Source organism: Chelonoidis abingdonii, chromosome 17 (genome assembly GCF_003597395.2).
Source record: "Chelonoidis abingdonii isolate Lonesome George chromosome 17, CheloAbing_2.0, whole genome shotgun sequence".
Classification (NCBI taxonomy): Eukaryota; Metazoa; Chordata; order Testudines; family Testudinidae; genus Chelonoidis; species Chelonoidis abingdonii.
This window is the reverse complement of record NC_133785.1, coordinates 11,220,141-11,234,313: the sequence shown is the minus strand read 5'-3', so window position 1 is coordinate 11,234,313 and position 14,173 is coordinate 11,220,141. Positions and strand designations below refer to the sequence as shown.

Genomic DNA, 14,173 nt, shown 5'->3' with positions numbered 1-14,173 from the left:
CGCAGTTATCTAGCTGTTCCTAGCACAGCACTTCGTTCTGGACAGGAGAGCTCTGATGTTGTTTCCTTGGATCTGTTTGAGCCACTCACCCAGCTTAGAGTCACAGACCCAAGTGCCTCTACCACGCATGGACCACTTTGGCCCTTCACTTTCCACATCCTCTCTAGCTTCCTCTTTCAGTTCCTTACGGTACTTCTCCCGCTTCTCATATTCCTTCTTCCTGATGTTGCTGCACTGCACTGCTATATCTTCACCAGCCCCTGTCTTCGTCCTTAATCTATTACCATGATGTACTGAGTTGATTGGCCAGTACCATGCCTGTCTGTCTGGATCTGGAAGCCCACAGAATCTTAGCCTGCCTATTCTCCACAACTTCTGTGGAAGTCCCCTCTGGGTCTTGGAGGGTCTAGCCCATACGCTGTGCAATGTTCGCTGTAACCAATGCCAGCCCACTGGTTTGTGGCCGTTCAGTGTAATGCTGTTTTTCTTCCTGCCTGCATCTTACATCCTGCCATATATGTGTGGACTGCTCTGAGGCCTCTCTGCCACAGTCTGCACCAGTGGGTCCTCTCATAGTGTGGTAGACCCTGCATTCAAATGATCTGGTGCTCAGTGCCTGTTCCTGGCTGCTATGATCAGTGCCTCAGTGGCATTGTCTTTAGTCCAGCTTTTCCAGCCGACTGGTAGGATTTCCCAATGTCAGCCACCCTCAGCTATCTGTCGATGGTACATCGCATGCAGGGTCTTGTCTTGGCATGGCACGTCTCTTCTCCTTGGTCTTCCTCCAATGTCTCTGCTGCCATCAGGCATTCTCTCAGCAGCTCATCTGGGGCCATCTTACTGAGTATCCTGAGTTCCGGTTTCATCCAGGACAAGTTGGCTTTGACGCTCACCAAGCCCCGCCCACCTGTCTTCCGGCTGGTATACAGTTCTGGGGTGTGGACTGGGTGGAAACCTCCGTGTGCATTGTGAGGGAGCTTACCCCGGGTCTCATATCGGTCAGCTTCACCATGTCTCCTTAGCCAGCTCACCAGATACTGCGCAGAACCCTCAAACTCCCAGGCCTCTGGTAGAGGACCCGAGGTTGAGGAAGACACATACCACCCATAGGGGTGAGAGGGGAATTTTTTTATATATATATATATATTAACATGGGCAAAACTATGCATTGTTCCCTAACCTCGTTCTTGGAGATGGCAGAACTGTTTTGACTGAAATTTCCCAAAAAAATTTGGCCTGATGCCCCATGTGTGAAATTTCAGCCTGTCTGGTTAAAGTCTAGCAAAGTTTTAAGCACGTAACAATAGCGTCCTATAATGGGAAGTGTCAGGCACCCAACCCTCCCTACAGAATTCTCCAGTTCGGTCTGATGTCTCTAATTTGACCATTGGCTGAGCAGTCCCAAAGAGATTCTGATAAATGTCAAAATGCAGATGCGTCTCCTGTTAAACCTTCAGTTTAGATGTTGCAAGCTGGAGTGATATTTTGTTAGCTGGTCAAAGGGAAACCCAGGTCACCCCCAACCTGCTGACAGCCACGAAAGCTGCTTGTAGCCTCATCCCCACCACTACCACCACAGACACAAGCCGGGGCAAGGCTGGGACATTTCTTTTGTGCTTGAGACGCCTCAAGCAAAGGCAGGGCTCTCAGGCTAGGGAAGGGGCTTGTGGCTGTTTGCCAGGGGAGTGCCCTGCTGATTCCTGGTAGGTAATGGGAGCTCTGTATAGAATAAAGCCTGGGCCAGATCCGCTGCCAGTGCCAGGAGGCACTCAGTCACTCCCCCCTCACCGTTGACTCACAGTATGCTCGCCCCACTGAGCAGTGGAGAATCTCACAAGCAGGCCTGTTGCTGGGGTGCTGCATTGGCCTCTCTCCCCTCAGTCACTGCTGGCCCAATTCCTCTGTTTGGTACTAGGGGGCCCTGTACTGCAGAGAGCAGGGCAGGGTCTCAGTAGGGGGTATTCTCCCCTAGGTGTCAGTGCTGGGGGTGCTGTACCACAGGGAGTGCATGAGGGCTGGTAGGGGGTGTTCTCCCAGCACAGTCTGTGCTGATCTCGATGCTCCAATGTGGAGCTGGGGGGTGCTATGCTGCAAGTTGCTCAGTAGGGGGCACTCAGGAGCCAGAACTCCTGGGCGTTATTCCTGGCTTGAGGAGCGGAGTGAGGTCTAGTGAGTTAGGGGCAGGGGCCTGGGTTCTGTCCCAGCCCTGGGAGGGGACAGGGGCTGGGACGGGAGCCCATACTTCTGGAGTCTGTCCTGGCTTTGGGAGGGTATGTGGGGACCCAAGGGCTGTTTTCTGTTCCTGGAGTTACCTGGCCTCCGTCTTCACCTGCCTTCCACAGCGGAGCTGGGAGCCTCCCTGCGAGGCCCCTGTATGAGCAGGTTTCTCCTTAAGCCCATCCCTGCTTCATGGGTTGTGTTTTTCCATCCCCTAGGGCTTCTTCCTGAGTTGAGGGCTGTTCCCTCCCTGTTAATAAGAGTGTTTTGTTCTAGGTGCTGCAGGGAACCAGCCAGGGCTGTTCACTGCCCTCTCCCTTCTCACAAGGCCCGGAAACATCCCCGCCCAGCACCCAGATGGCTCGTCAGGATGCGCCCAAGGACCAGTGAGTGGCAGCCCTCCTTTGCCAACAACAGACCCTGGGCACCCTCTATGTTGGGGTGGGGCTCTGCTCTGGGACCAGCATCCCCCAGAGGCTGTGTCCTATGGGGCTCGGGTTGGGGAGGCTGGGAGTCAGGACACCTGAGTTCTGTGCCAGGTTCATGTGTGGGCTGGGGAGGGAAAGGGGCTGCCCCATGGACACCCTGGGAGTAAAGGAACAGGCTGGGAGATGGGGGGAAGGGGAGGTTCTGCTGGGCACCCTGCCCGCTCGGTAATCCCTTAGTCAAACCAAGGCACTCACACTTCCTGTGGGGGCAGGAGGAGGGGTTGAGCCCCAGACCATGCCTCCCCCGCCCCCCCCCTTGGGAGCCTAACACCACCACCCCGACCCATCCCTGCAGGCCCCCAGGGTGGGGACCCCCAATAGCTATGCAGTCAGTGCTCCCTGGAGCTAATGAGAAATGACTGCAGAGCAAGGAGACTGGGATTAATGATTCGAGCAGACTGGGCTGGGAGCCAGGACTCTGGGTTCTATCCCCAGCTCTGGGAGGGGAGTGGGGTCTGGTGGGTTGGGGGAGGGCTGGCAGCCAACCAGGGGACTCTGGGTTCTATCCCCAGCTCTGGGAGGGGAGTGGGGTCTGGTGGGTTATGGGGTGTAAGCATAGACATGACCAGGAATGTTTTTCGGGGATGCTCTAGGAAACCTAGAGTAATCCTATTCACCTCACCCCAAGCCTTTCGGGAACTGAAGTGGGTCCAGATAGGATAGAGGACTGAATGGGTTAGGGCGGAAGAGTTGGGGGGAGGCTGCAGCAAGACAGGGGGACGCTGGTTCATGGGGTGTAAGCATAGACATGACCAGGAATGTTTTTCGGGGATGCTCTAGGAAACCTAGAGTAATCCTATTCACCTCACCCCAAGCCTTTCGGGAACTGAAGTGGGTCCAGATAGGATAGAGGACTGAATGGGTTAGGGCGGAAGAGTTGGGGGGAGGCTGCAGCAAGACAGGGGGACGCTGGTTCGAGCAGAGGGTTGGGGGGGAGGGCTGGCAGCCAGCCAGCCAGGGGGCTCTGGGTTCTATCCCCAGCTCTGACATGAGGCAGTGTATAGGCCCCACCCCATCCCACTCTGGATGCAGCTTGGGGGAGGAGTGGTGGAGAATTGCAGCTCTCCAAGTTGGGAAAGAGATTTACTTGTCCAGATGTGAGGGGCAGGGGCAGGTGGGGAGGGTGCCAGAGAATGGGGGAGGGGCTGGCTCCATGCCAGTCAGGTGGCTGGCAAGTAACCTGCATCAGAGGGTGGAGGTATATGAGGATTCTAGTCCCTGCACCCCACATGGTTGGGTCCTAAATGGAAACCATCCCCCAAATGGGGCCCCATTTGCAGCAAGTTTGCTGGGCCTCAGCCCAGGCCCTAGGGAGGGAGCCCCAGCTGGCCTCTGTGCCCACAGAAGGGAAATGCCCTAGATGCCAGTCCTCTCCTGCCCCCCTCCAGCCTGGTGAGGTCAGAGCCAGTGCCCCCTAGAGCGGGAAGGCCTTGTTCCCATCATGATGTTGTCTCTCCCTCAGGTTTCATGCTGTGGGAATCATCTTCTTCATCTTGGGTCTGGGCACCCTCCTGCCCTGGAATTTCTTCATCACGGCCATCCCGGTACCGCCCCTGAATGCCATGGGGCTCTGGGGGCAGGCAAGGGACGGTGGAGTGCTGGGGGAAGGCCTTAGGGGGCTGGAGTAGGCAAGGGGCAGGTACGGTGCTGAGGGGAGGAGGAGGGGAAATGGGGTGATGGGCTAAGCGAGGGGGAGCACTGGGGGGCCAAGGGGTTCATAGTTCTGCAGCAGCACCTAGGACAGGAATGCAGCCCTGCATGTGGGGGTCTTGCTGGGGCCCAGGGGAGGGTGGCTCAGTGGGAGAGGTGCCCCTGGGTGTGTATGGGCAGCAAGGCTCCAGCCCCATCTCACCTTGTCTCTCCTCCACAGTATTTCCAGGCCCGGCTCATTGTGGGGACCAGCTCGACCGTGGGCCTTGAGGGCAACAGCTCTGGGACGCAGCGGGCTGGGGATGAGTTCAACTTCAACAACTGGCTGACGCTGCTCTCACAGCTCCCGCTGCTGCTCTTCACCCTGCTCAACTCCTTCCTCTACCAATGGTGAGAAACCTTGGTCCTGCCGGTGCCTCTCAGTCTTGACCCCAGCCCGGGGCTCCTACTTCTGCCAGTGCCTCTCAGTCCTGACCCCAGTCCTGTGATCCCAGCCCAGGGCCCCCCACCCCTCAGCTCTGCTGGGGTCTCAATCTTGACCCCAGCCCTGCGATCCCTGCCTGCCCCTCCACCAACTCTACCAGTGCCTCTCGGTCCTGACCCCAGCCCTGCGATCCCAGCCAGCCCCCGCCAACTCTGCCAGTGCCTCTCAGTCCTGACCCACAGCCCCCTGCAGTCCCAGCCCAGGGCCCCCCACCCCAACCCTCCAGCTCTGCCAGTGCCTCTCAGTCCTGACCCACAGCCACACCACCTGCAATGCCAGCCTGGGGCTCCCCCACTCACCCCCAGCTCTGACTGCAGCCCCTCGCAGTTCCAGGGTCTTCTAATCCTGACAACCTAAGCACCAGGGTGGGTGGGTTCCCTTTATAAACAGCACCAGTGCCCCACCCTCACTGCAGAGTCTAGCAGACAAGCCAGAGGGTCCCTCTTGCCCCTGCACACCCCTGTGGTCCCATTGAGCTGACCCCCCTGCAGTCAGGGCTGATGGGTGATAAGGCACCAGCAGCCCAACATTGAGTCAGCCCCGGAGTGATGGGTGAGACCCTCGGGCTCTGACCTGCTCCCCCTCCCCCTGCAGCATCCCGGACAAGGTGCGGGTCCTCGGCAGCATGAGTGGCATCCTCCTCCTCTTCATCCTCACGGCCGTGCTGGTCAGGGTGGAAATGCCCCCCCACAGCTTCTTCTCCATCACCATAAGCTCTGTGTGGTTCATTAACTGTGAGTGGGGCCGGATCATGGCGCACAGGGGCTTTCCCCTGTTGGGGGCCCCAAGGCCAGCGGCTGGCCGGCTGGCTTGGGAGGCTGGGGAGCGGGTCTGCAAAGTTTCCCCTTCCATTGTGCCCCCATGGGGCCAAATACAATAACTCTCAGTCCATTGAATGCAGGGGGAGTGGAGCTGGAACGGGGCTGCGGGGTCCGTGATGAGGTCGTGCACCCACGTGGGAGATGCAACTGATGACTGTGTGGAGGAGGGGGCAGTGAGGGCATAGAGTATTTTTTTGTGGGGGAGGGAAGCTAAGGGTTAACTCCTAGGGGACTGGCGGGGAGGGGGCTGCTGGGCCTGATGACCCCATGGCAGCTGCTGTGATTTCCCTGGCCAGGCCCCTGTGCTGGGCTCAGCTTCCCCTCCCTCTCCCATGGCACTGGGGGGTCCCCGGGCGGTGGGGGCAGTTCTGACCTACTGTGTCTCTACCCAGCATTCTGTGCCATCTTGCAAGGCAGCCTGTTCGGGCAGCTGGGCACCCTGCCCCAGGGCTATAGCACTCTCTTCCTGAGTGGCCAGGGCATGGCCGGGACCTTTGCAGCCAGTGCCATGCTGCTCTCCATGGCTAGTGAGTATGACAAGGACCCGCCTCGCCACTCGCAGACCCCTCCTGCTCCCCCCACTGAGCCCCACCCCTAGCACTGACTGTGAGGGGAGAGCGCCCCCTACTGAGTCCCCCCGTCCCTGCAGTACAGCGCCCCCTAGTGCTGCACTGGGACATTGGGGTTGGCGCCTGGTCGTGCTGTCTGCGCGCTGTTGCTCCATGTGCTGTGCTGACTGTTTCAGGTGGTGCGGATGCGCAGACGTCTGCCCTGAGCTACTTCATCACCCCCTGTGTCGGGACCCTGATCTCCATTGTCTGCTATCTGGTGCTGCCCCATATGGTGAGATGCTGCACCGCCAGGGTGGGGAATGGGGCATAGGGACTTCCCCTCTGGGGGGCGCTGGCTCCAAGCCGACTGGGGATGCAAGCAGTGTGTGTGTGGGGGGGGGCGGGTTCTTTGGCAGGCCCCAGAGGTTTGGGGGCCTATAAAAGCAGTGTCCCCAGCTAGCGGGTTGACTGGACCCATGAGGGGGAGATTAGGGCTGGGGGGCTAAGTGAGAGGGCTGTTTGGGGGGGTCAGTGTGTAGCAGCCAGGGGGGTTGTGTATTAGTAATAGGGGGATTGAAGGGACATGGGTGTGATGCCCTGGGTCAGATATGTGCCTCTTCCACAGCCCCCCTCCTTTCCTGTCGTCCCCTGCAGGCCTTCTTCCGTCACTACCTGGAGCGGAGCTGGCAGCGTGACTCACGCAATGAGCTGGAGACCAAGGCTGGGCTGCTGGGCCCCGGTACACAAGGTCCTGGGGAGTTGTGGGGCCCTTTGGTGCAGGGGGACCCCTCGCTGCCCCCAGCATAGGAGAGGGCTCATTGGTGAGCAGGGTGGGAGTGGGCAGGTGAGGCCACTCACACCCATGTGCTGTGCTCACCCATCTTGCCCTGGCTCCTCATGTGCCCATGTGCCAGGCTGACACCGTGCACGCAGACCCTGTTGCACACCGTGTGAGGTGTCACACCCCCAGTACACCCATGCGCCCTCACACTGCCGTGGGTGGCGTCCAAACCACTGGCTATGCCCAGGCTGGCTGAAGACCTCCGGGATCTCTGATCACTGCCTCCCTTCCCTGTGTCCCCAGAGGAACAGAGTGGGGACCAGTTGGAGAGGCCTGGGGAGGAGCCACAGGGCCCGGAGAAGCCAATGCTGGGAATGGCCAACGGGACACTCAGGACATTGGAGGAGATCAGTGTGGAGAGCTCCGGGAAAGGAGCCTTCGCCCTGCACAATGGGACAGCCATCAGTGCCCAAAACGGGGGGCCGGGACCAGAGAGACCTTCACTGTTCAGTGTGCTCCGAAAGGTAAAGGGGGTGGGGGGAAGAGTCCCTGTGGTACGCTATAAACAGCCCCAGTGCCCCATCCCAGAGGTGGCTGCATCTCAGCACCAGGCGAGGGATTCCTGGTAAACTGCCCCCACTCCCCACCCCAGAGGTGGCTGCATCTCAGCACTAGGTGAGGGATCCCTGGGTAAACAGCCCCTGCCTTACCCCCTGGAGGCAGTTGTGTCTCAGTGAGGGGTTCTGGAGCTGTTAGGGGTGGGGCCCAGCTGGCTCTGACTGTCTTCCCACCCCTGTCCCCGACAGATCTGGCTGCTGGCACTCTGCATTGTCATGGTTTTCACTGTCACCCTGTCCGTGTTCCCTGCCATCACTGCCACCGTCACCAGCGCCTTGGAGAGCAAGCAATGGAGTGAGTATAGGGAGTGGGTCTTGTGGTTAGAACATGGGGGGCTGGGAGCTGGGACTCCTGGAGTGAACCCCTGGCTCTGGGTGGTGCTGTGGTTGCCGATGCCCCAGGCTGGGTTGGGCAGGCGCCCCCTAGAGGTGAAAGCCTCATGTCCTGTTCCCCAACTCTTCCCCTCCCCCGTAGGTGAGTTCTTCACCCCTGTTTGCTGCTTCCTGTTGTTCAACATGATAGACTGGCTGGGCCGCAGCATCACCTCATACTGCCTCTGGGTGAGTGGGGGGACACCCAGCCCCTGGCCAAGCTCTGCACTCATTGGCAGGGACGGCGGGAATCAGCAGCCTCCGTGGGCGGTGAACCTCTGGGGCAAAGGGAGGGCTTTATGGAGTGGGTGATGTTGGGGGGAATAGATGGGAGGGCCCAATCCTGCACTGGTCTGCGTGGGGGATTAGCCCATGATTGCAGGGTTTTCCTCCCCCTGCTGCTCTCCAGCCAGAGAAGAGACTATGGCTACTGCTCCTGCTGGTGGGCCTCCGCTTCCTGTTTGTGCCCCTGCTGATGCTGTGCCAGGCCAAGCCCCGCACCCGCCTGCCCGTGCTCTTCCACCATGATGCCTGGTTCATCCTCTTCATGCTGCCTTTCTCACTCTCCAATGGCTACTTTGTCTCACTCACCATGTGCCTCGCCCCCAAGTGAGTGGCGGGCAGGGTCGGGGCTCAGTATGGGGTGCTCTCCCAATGCAGTCAGCGCTGACCGCAATGCCCCAGGGTGCTGCTAGGGGGTGCTGTGCTGCACTGCTGGGAGCAGGGTGGGGAATCTCTAGAGGGTGCTCTCCCAAGAGCACAGGGTGCTGCCAGGGGGCTCTGTGCTGCATTGCAGGGGGAGGTCTGTAGGGGGCGCTCTCCCAGTGCACTTATAGTGGCATCTCAGCACCAGGAGAGGGAGCCTGATGTAAACAGCTCTCACAGCCCATCCGAGAAGTGGCTGCATCTCAGTGCTGGGTTTCTCTGCATGTTGGGGAGTGGTGTGTGTGGTTCTCAGCTATGTCCTCCCTGCCACTCTTCTCTCTCACCCCATAGGCAGGTGCTGCCGCAGGAGAGCGAGCTGGCCGGAGCCATCATGACCTTCTTCTTGGCACTAGGGCTGTCGTGTGGGGCTGGGCTCTCCTTCCTCCTCAAGGCCCTGCTGTGAGCTCCCCTCGGATCCATCCCTTCATCTTCCAGCATCTCGTCTGAGTGCACCCCATCAAACTGGAGGGCTTAGAATGGGAGAGATGGAGAGGCTTTGCATAGGAGGGGGGCTGGTACCTCTTGACTTCCTCCTTTCCTTCCATGGGCATCATCTCAGCCTGATGGGTGTAAAGATTAGTGTGCTGCCCCCCCGCCCCAGCCCCTGTTGCAAGGGGTTGCCATCAGGGGTTGCCCCCGCCCCAGCCCCATTCTGCTCCCCACCACTGTTCTATATGAATTCCAACAAAGGGAATGTCTATAGACTGGTGTGGAGGGGGAGGAAAGGGTTAATGTAAAGAGGTATCTGGGGCTTTAATATATTTATTTGCGGGGCTCCTGGGCTGATTTTGGCGGGCTCCTGAGCCTAGGTGCAGGCTGAGCCCCATGCGGTGTCATGGGCTACACAAAGGGACACCACAGCATGCCACTTTGCCTGGAGAGTCAGACAGAGCCCAGGACTCCTGGGTTCTGTCTCATCCTGCGCCTTCACCCTGGGGTTGAGGAAGGGGAGGACCCCAAGGGTTGCTGAGGCTTTGCCTCTGCTGCAGAAACGCACATCCAAGCCAGACTGCTGGCTGGGCTCTAAAGGGTTAAATATCTCCCCTCTCCTGACCCCCATACGGGTCCTAGCTCCTGGATGGCGGCTACTGCTTTTGAGAAGGAATATTTCCTAATGGGTAGGACAGGAGATGGGAGCAAGGACACCTGGGTTCTGTCCCCAGCTCTGGGAGGCGTGAGCTGGCCACTTGGTTGTAAACACTTTGGGGCAAGGTCTTGTCTGTGCTCTGAAGTGCCTGGTGTGCACTAGGTTAGTGGTTCTTAAGCTTCCCTTTCACACAGCAAGCTGCTGAGTGTGACCCCCCATTATACATTAAAAACACTTTATGTATTTAACACCATTATAAATGCTGGAGGTGGAGGCTGAGAGCTCGCAACCCGCCCCCATGTAATAACCTCACGACGACCCCCAGTTTGAGAAAAAAAAACCCACCCACCTTAGGTGCTAGATAAATAATAGTAGTTAGAGTTGGTGCGGCTGAGAGCCAGGACTCCTGGGTTCTACCCTTTGCTTGGGGAGGGGCTGAGAGCCGGTCACTTTAGGGGAAACTGACGCACATTCTGTCCCTTAGTGGAAGGTGCTGAAGAACAGTAATCTCATGGACTGGATAAGGGGCTTCCCTCCTCAACCCCTGCTGCCCCCAGTTCTTGAGTCTGCCAGCTAGGTCTCCATTAGCACCCCCTGGGCTGGCACATTCCCTCCCGGCAGTGCCATGAGAAGGGAAAGAAACCTCTTTTGTTGTTAACTCTCTAGTGTGCCACGGGTTAATTTCTCCACTGGAACCTCTGCCCCTTTGTGTCCCCCACAGATTCTTCTCTCCACCTTTAGGACCTTATGGTGGTTAGATCCACGAGCCAAAGGAGTGATTCCTCTAGCAGGCCTCAGTAGCCCTGGCCCAGCCGCTAGTAGGCGACTTTGTGCTACTGGAAGAGTTCATGGGCAGGTCTGGCGACTCAGCAGACCTGGCTTTGGTTCCCTGCTGTGCCCCGGATTCCCTGTGTGATCTTGAGCATGTCCCTTAGCCTCTCTGTGCCTCAGTTTCCCCATCTGTACAATGGAGACATTAGCACTGCCCTGGCCTCCCTAGTGCATGAAGACATATTCAGTTCATGTTGCGAAGCGCCCAGATATGGTGGCAGGAGCTATAGAAATCCCCATGAGAGAGAGAAGGACATGGTGGCGTTTTTCCCCTTTGGCTTTATTGTGTGCGTGGGGCTGGGGGGGGGGGGCTGTTTTATTGTATTTCATTGCCTGCTTTTGGCTCTTTTTAGTAAGTTTGATTTTTATTTTTTCAATAAAAGTGCTCTGAGTTTTTTTTACAAGGATTCGTCTTGGCCTCTTTGTGTTAACTCCCCATTTGCCGCTGAGAGCAATTGTGGGGTGGCTGGGAAACCAAGGCTAAGCAGGCGGTATTCTGTAGGTGCACAGTCCCCACCCCACAAACTCCCATCCCATAGCGACGTGGGGCTGGATGTGGATATGTGCCATCCTGTGCAGCAGCTTTGCTGGGAAATGAAATGGAATTTGAGCTGCTGGTTTTGCCTGAGCTACTGCAGGTGGGGTGGGGGGAGGTGTCATTATATGTGTAAAAATCTCCCCCTTCTCCCAGCACCACTGCTGCCCCCACCCCCTACGCTGGGGAGGAGCAGCTGTCCGGGCCATGCAGATCCAGAACTGTTCCATGTGAGTTATTTACATTATACACACCCACCGTCTAGTGGAAGGGTTAGCTAGCCCCCAGGGTAATCCCTCCTCCCAAGAAGCAGTTCTGGCTCTCATCAGCTCCAATCAGAGACCCACCCAGCTACTCAGACAGCTCCATAGACCCACAGCCCCGACACTGACTAATCAAATCTCATACTTCTGGGCTTCAGCTGGTCCCCTGCAGGTGTCAGGAAGGGAATTTTTTCCCCCTGATGCATCATTCACCCGTCCACCCCGACCCCCAGCATCAGAGATCAGGCACAATTGGATACAGGATGCTTGACAGGCTCTGCCAGTGCTTGAAGATGGTTTGGAGAATCACTTTTATAGATGCCGGGCTGGTGTCTTGGGCCTGGTTTACGCTAAGGGCTGGTCTCCACTAGAAAATTAGATGGACCCAGCTACGTCACCCAGGCGTCTGAAAAATCATTAGAGAGACATTTAAAAAGCTCCATCTATTCATCTTACCAAAAAGGAGAGGTGACTGGATTACAGTCTGTAAGTACCTTTCTGGGGACGAAATGCCAAGTACTAACCGGGATGTTAGATGGGGTGGGATCTGAGTTACTATGGAGAATTCTTTCCTGGATGCTGGCTGGTGAGTCTTGTCCACATGCTCAGGGTTTAACTGATCGCTATTTGGAGTCGGGAAGGAATTTTCCTCCAGGGCAGATTGGCAGAGGCCCTGGAGATTTTTCGTCTTCCTCTGCCACATGGGGCACGGGTCACTTGCTGGAGGATTCTCTGCAGCTTGAGGTCTTCAAACCACAATTTGAGGACTTAAATAACTCAGACATAGGTTAGAGGTTTGTTGCAGGAGTTGGTGGGTGAGATTCTATGGCCTGCATTGTGCAGGAGGTCAGACTAGATGATCATAATGGTCCCTTCTGACCTTAAAGTCTATGCGTCTAATGGCGCTCTGGGGGCCACATTATAAAAAAGCTGTTGAAAAATTGGAGAGGTCGCAGAAAAGAGCAACACAAGTGAATGGAAAAAATGCTGTAGCGAGAGATGTAAGGAGCTCAATCCATTTAGCTTCTCAAAGAGAAGATCAAGAGGTGGCTTGATCTAGGTGTCTCAGTACCTTCATGGGGAGAAGACACCTAATACTGATGGGCTCTTTAAGCTAGTGGAGAAAGGCAGCACAAGCACCAAGGGGTGACAGCTGAAGCCAGACGTGTTCCAAGGAGAAATAAGGCACCAGTTTTTCATTGAACGGGTGATTAACCAGCAGCACAAATTGCCAAGGGAAGTAGTGGATTCTCCATCTCTTGGAGTCTTCAGATCCAGACTGACTGTGTTTGGGGAAGATGCTGTAGTTAAACCCAAGTGACCGGGCTCAGGGCAGGGGTCCCAGTGACAATCTCTGGCCTGGACCATACAGCAGGTCAGGCTAGATGATCCGCTGGCCCTTTTGGGCCTTAAACTCTGTGAATCTATGAATGAAGCAACAAATATTCATACGTGGGGCTACCTCAATGCCAGCTGTACCCTTGGGCTCCCCTTAGTTCATACTGCCCAAGGCATCTATTCTGTTCAGCCCAATTCATTGCCAATCTTCTGCTGTTTGCTGGACTCAACCTCCTGACAACCTCCAGACAATCTGAGTTTCATCCAGCCCACCCTGTTGGGAGAGTGAGTCTGTTGAGTCTCAGCCCTGTTCCTTGCAGCACTGGGGCTCTTACCACCGCCACACCAGCCCCATACCCCTCAACAGACCCCAAGCCCACACCTTCTTCCCTCAGATGGGGCTCCTGCAGGGAAGAGGGGATATCCCATGCTGGGGCTGCTGGTCTGGCCCCTCTCCAGGATCTGTGATGAATTGAGAGGGGACTGGTGGTGATGGGGAATGGTGTAGTTCTATGATGGCACTGCCTGAAGCAAAGCATCACATAAGAACGGCCAGACTGGGTCAGACCAATGGTCCATCTAGCCCAGTATCCTGTTTGCCAACAGTGGCCAATGCCAGGTGCTTCAGAAGGAGTCCATGGGAGGGATGTGCCCCCTGGCATGCAGTACTCAACATAACCACAAACTCTGACATGGAAAATAGATTCCTGACGTCTGTTCCCAGATCTTGGAGCAGAGTGGGGACTAGTGGTTAGAGCAGAGAGGCTGAGAGCTAGGACTCACTGGGTTCCAGTCCCTATTCAGCCACTGATTGTTTAAGTGAGTCCCCCCCCAGCAATCTGCCGCAGTTTCCACATCTGTCAAGGGGGAGGACACACTGAGGCCCAATTATGCTTAAATTGCCTCTACTTCAAGGGGACTGAAACACACAGCTGATGTGTGGGTGCTGCGCTGTGGCTCAGGGACTTGGACACTAATCATTCAGTGCCACATTAACGACAGCCCCAAATCCCAGCTTTCCTATCCAAAACCAACCTCTCTGGCTCTTAGGGGCTCCCTTCCCCCAGGCTGATCCTTTCATCCATGTGCTGCAGCTCCCTCCAGAAAACGAGTCCTGAGTGGGGATTTCTCCCTCCCCACTCCTCATCAGGAAGCACACCCATCCCATCCAGGGGTGTCCAATTCTGCCCCTCCAGTGAGTGACAGATCCCCTGTCATCTGCCTGCATCTAAGCAGGGGTTGTTGGCTGCCTGACCTGTCCCCCACGAATAGACAAGACTTTATTGCATGAATGGAGGAGTTATGAGACTCAAGTTGAATAGCAGACGCTGCTCTCAAACCCTTAAGGCTGCGAACAGCCTCCCTCCCCTTCTTCCAAAACCAGTCCAGAAAATAATGCACTGCTAACCCTCCTCTTCTTCCCAAAAATGGGC

At 56.8% G+C, this 14,173-nt stretch overlaps 1 protein-coding gene across 2 annotated transcripts in view; it reads left to right on the top strand.

The window, feature by feature from the left end:
- The window catches only part of SLC29A2 (solute carrier family 29 member 2), a 16,206-nt gene extending 5,198 nt beyond the window's left edge, over nucleotides 1-11,008 (top strand). Inside the window, exons 2-13 of one of the 2 annotated variants that reach the window (XM_032804239.2) lie at nucleotides 2,494-2,603; nucleotides 4,168-4,249; nucleotides 4,576-4,745; nucleotides 5,434-5,573; nucleotides 6,053-6,187; nucleotides 6,406-6,503; nucleotides 6,866-6,950; nucleotides 7,296-7,516; nucleotides 7,799-7,904; nucleotides 8,085-8,170; nucleotides 8,391-8,590; nucleotides 8,978-11,008. In XM_032804239.2, the coding sequence (XP_032660130.1) occupies nucleotides 2,575-2,603; nucleotides 4,168-4,249; nucleotides 4,576-4,745; nucleotides 5,434-5,573; nucleotides 6,053-6,187; nucleotides 6,406-6,503; nucleotides 6,866-6,950; nucleotides 7,296-7,516; nucleotides 7,799-7,904; nucleotides 8,085-8,170; nucleotides 8,391-8,590; nucleotides 8,978-9,089 (1,464 nt within the window). In that variant the 5' untranslated portion in view covers nucleotides 2,494-2,574 and the 3' untranslated portion in view covers nucleotides 9,090-11,008. The remainder of the gene's footprint in view (nucleotides 1-2,493; nucleotides 2,604-4,167; nucleotides 4,250-4,575; nucleotides 4,746-5,433; nucleotides 5,574-6,052; nucleotides 6,188-6,405; nucleotides 6,504-6,865; nucleotides 6,951-7,295; nucleotides 7,517-7,798; nucleotides 7,905-8,084; nucleotides 8,171-8,390; nucleotides 8,591-8,977) is intronic. The other variant, XM_032804240.2, reaches the window with a different exon arrangement.
- The last annotated feature ends 3,165 nt before the right edge of the window (nucleotides 11,009-14,173 follow it).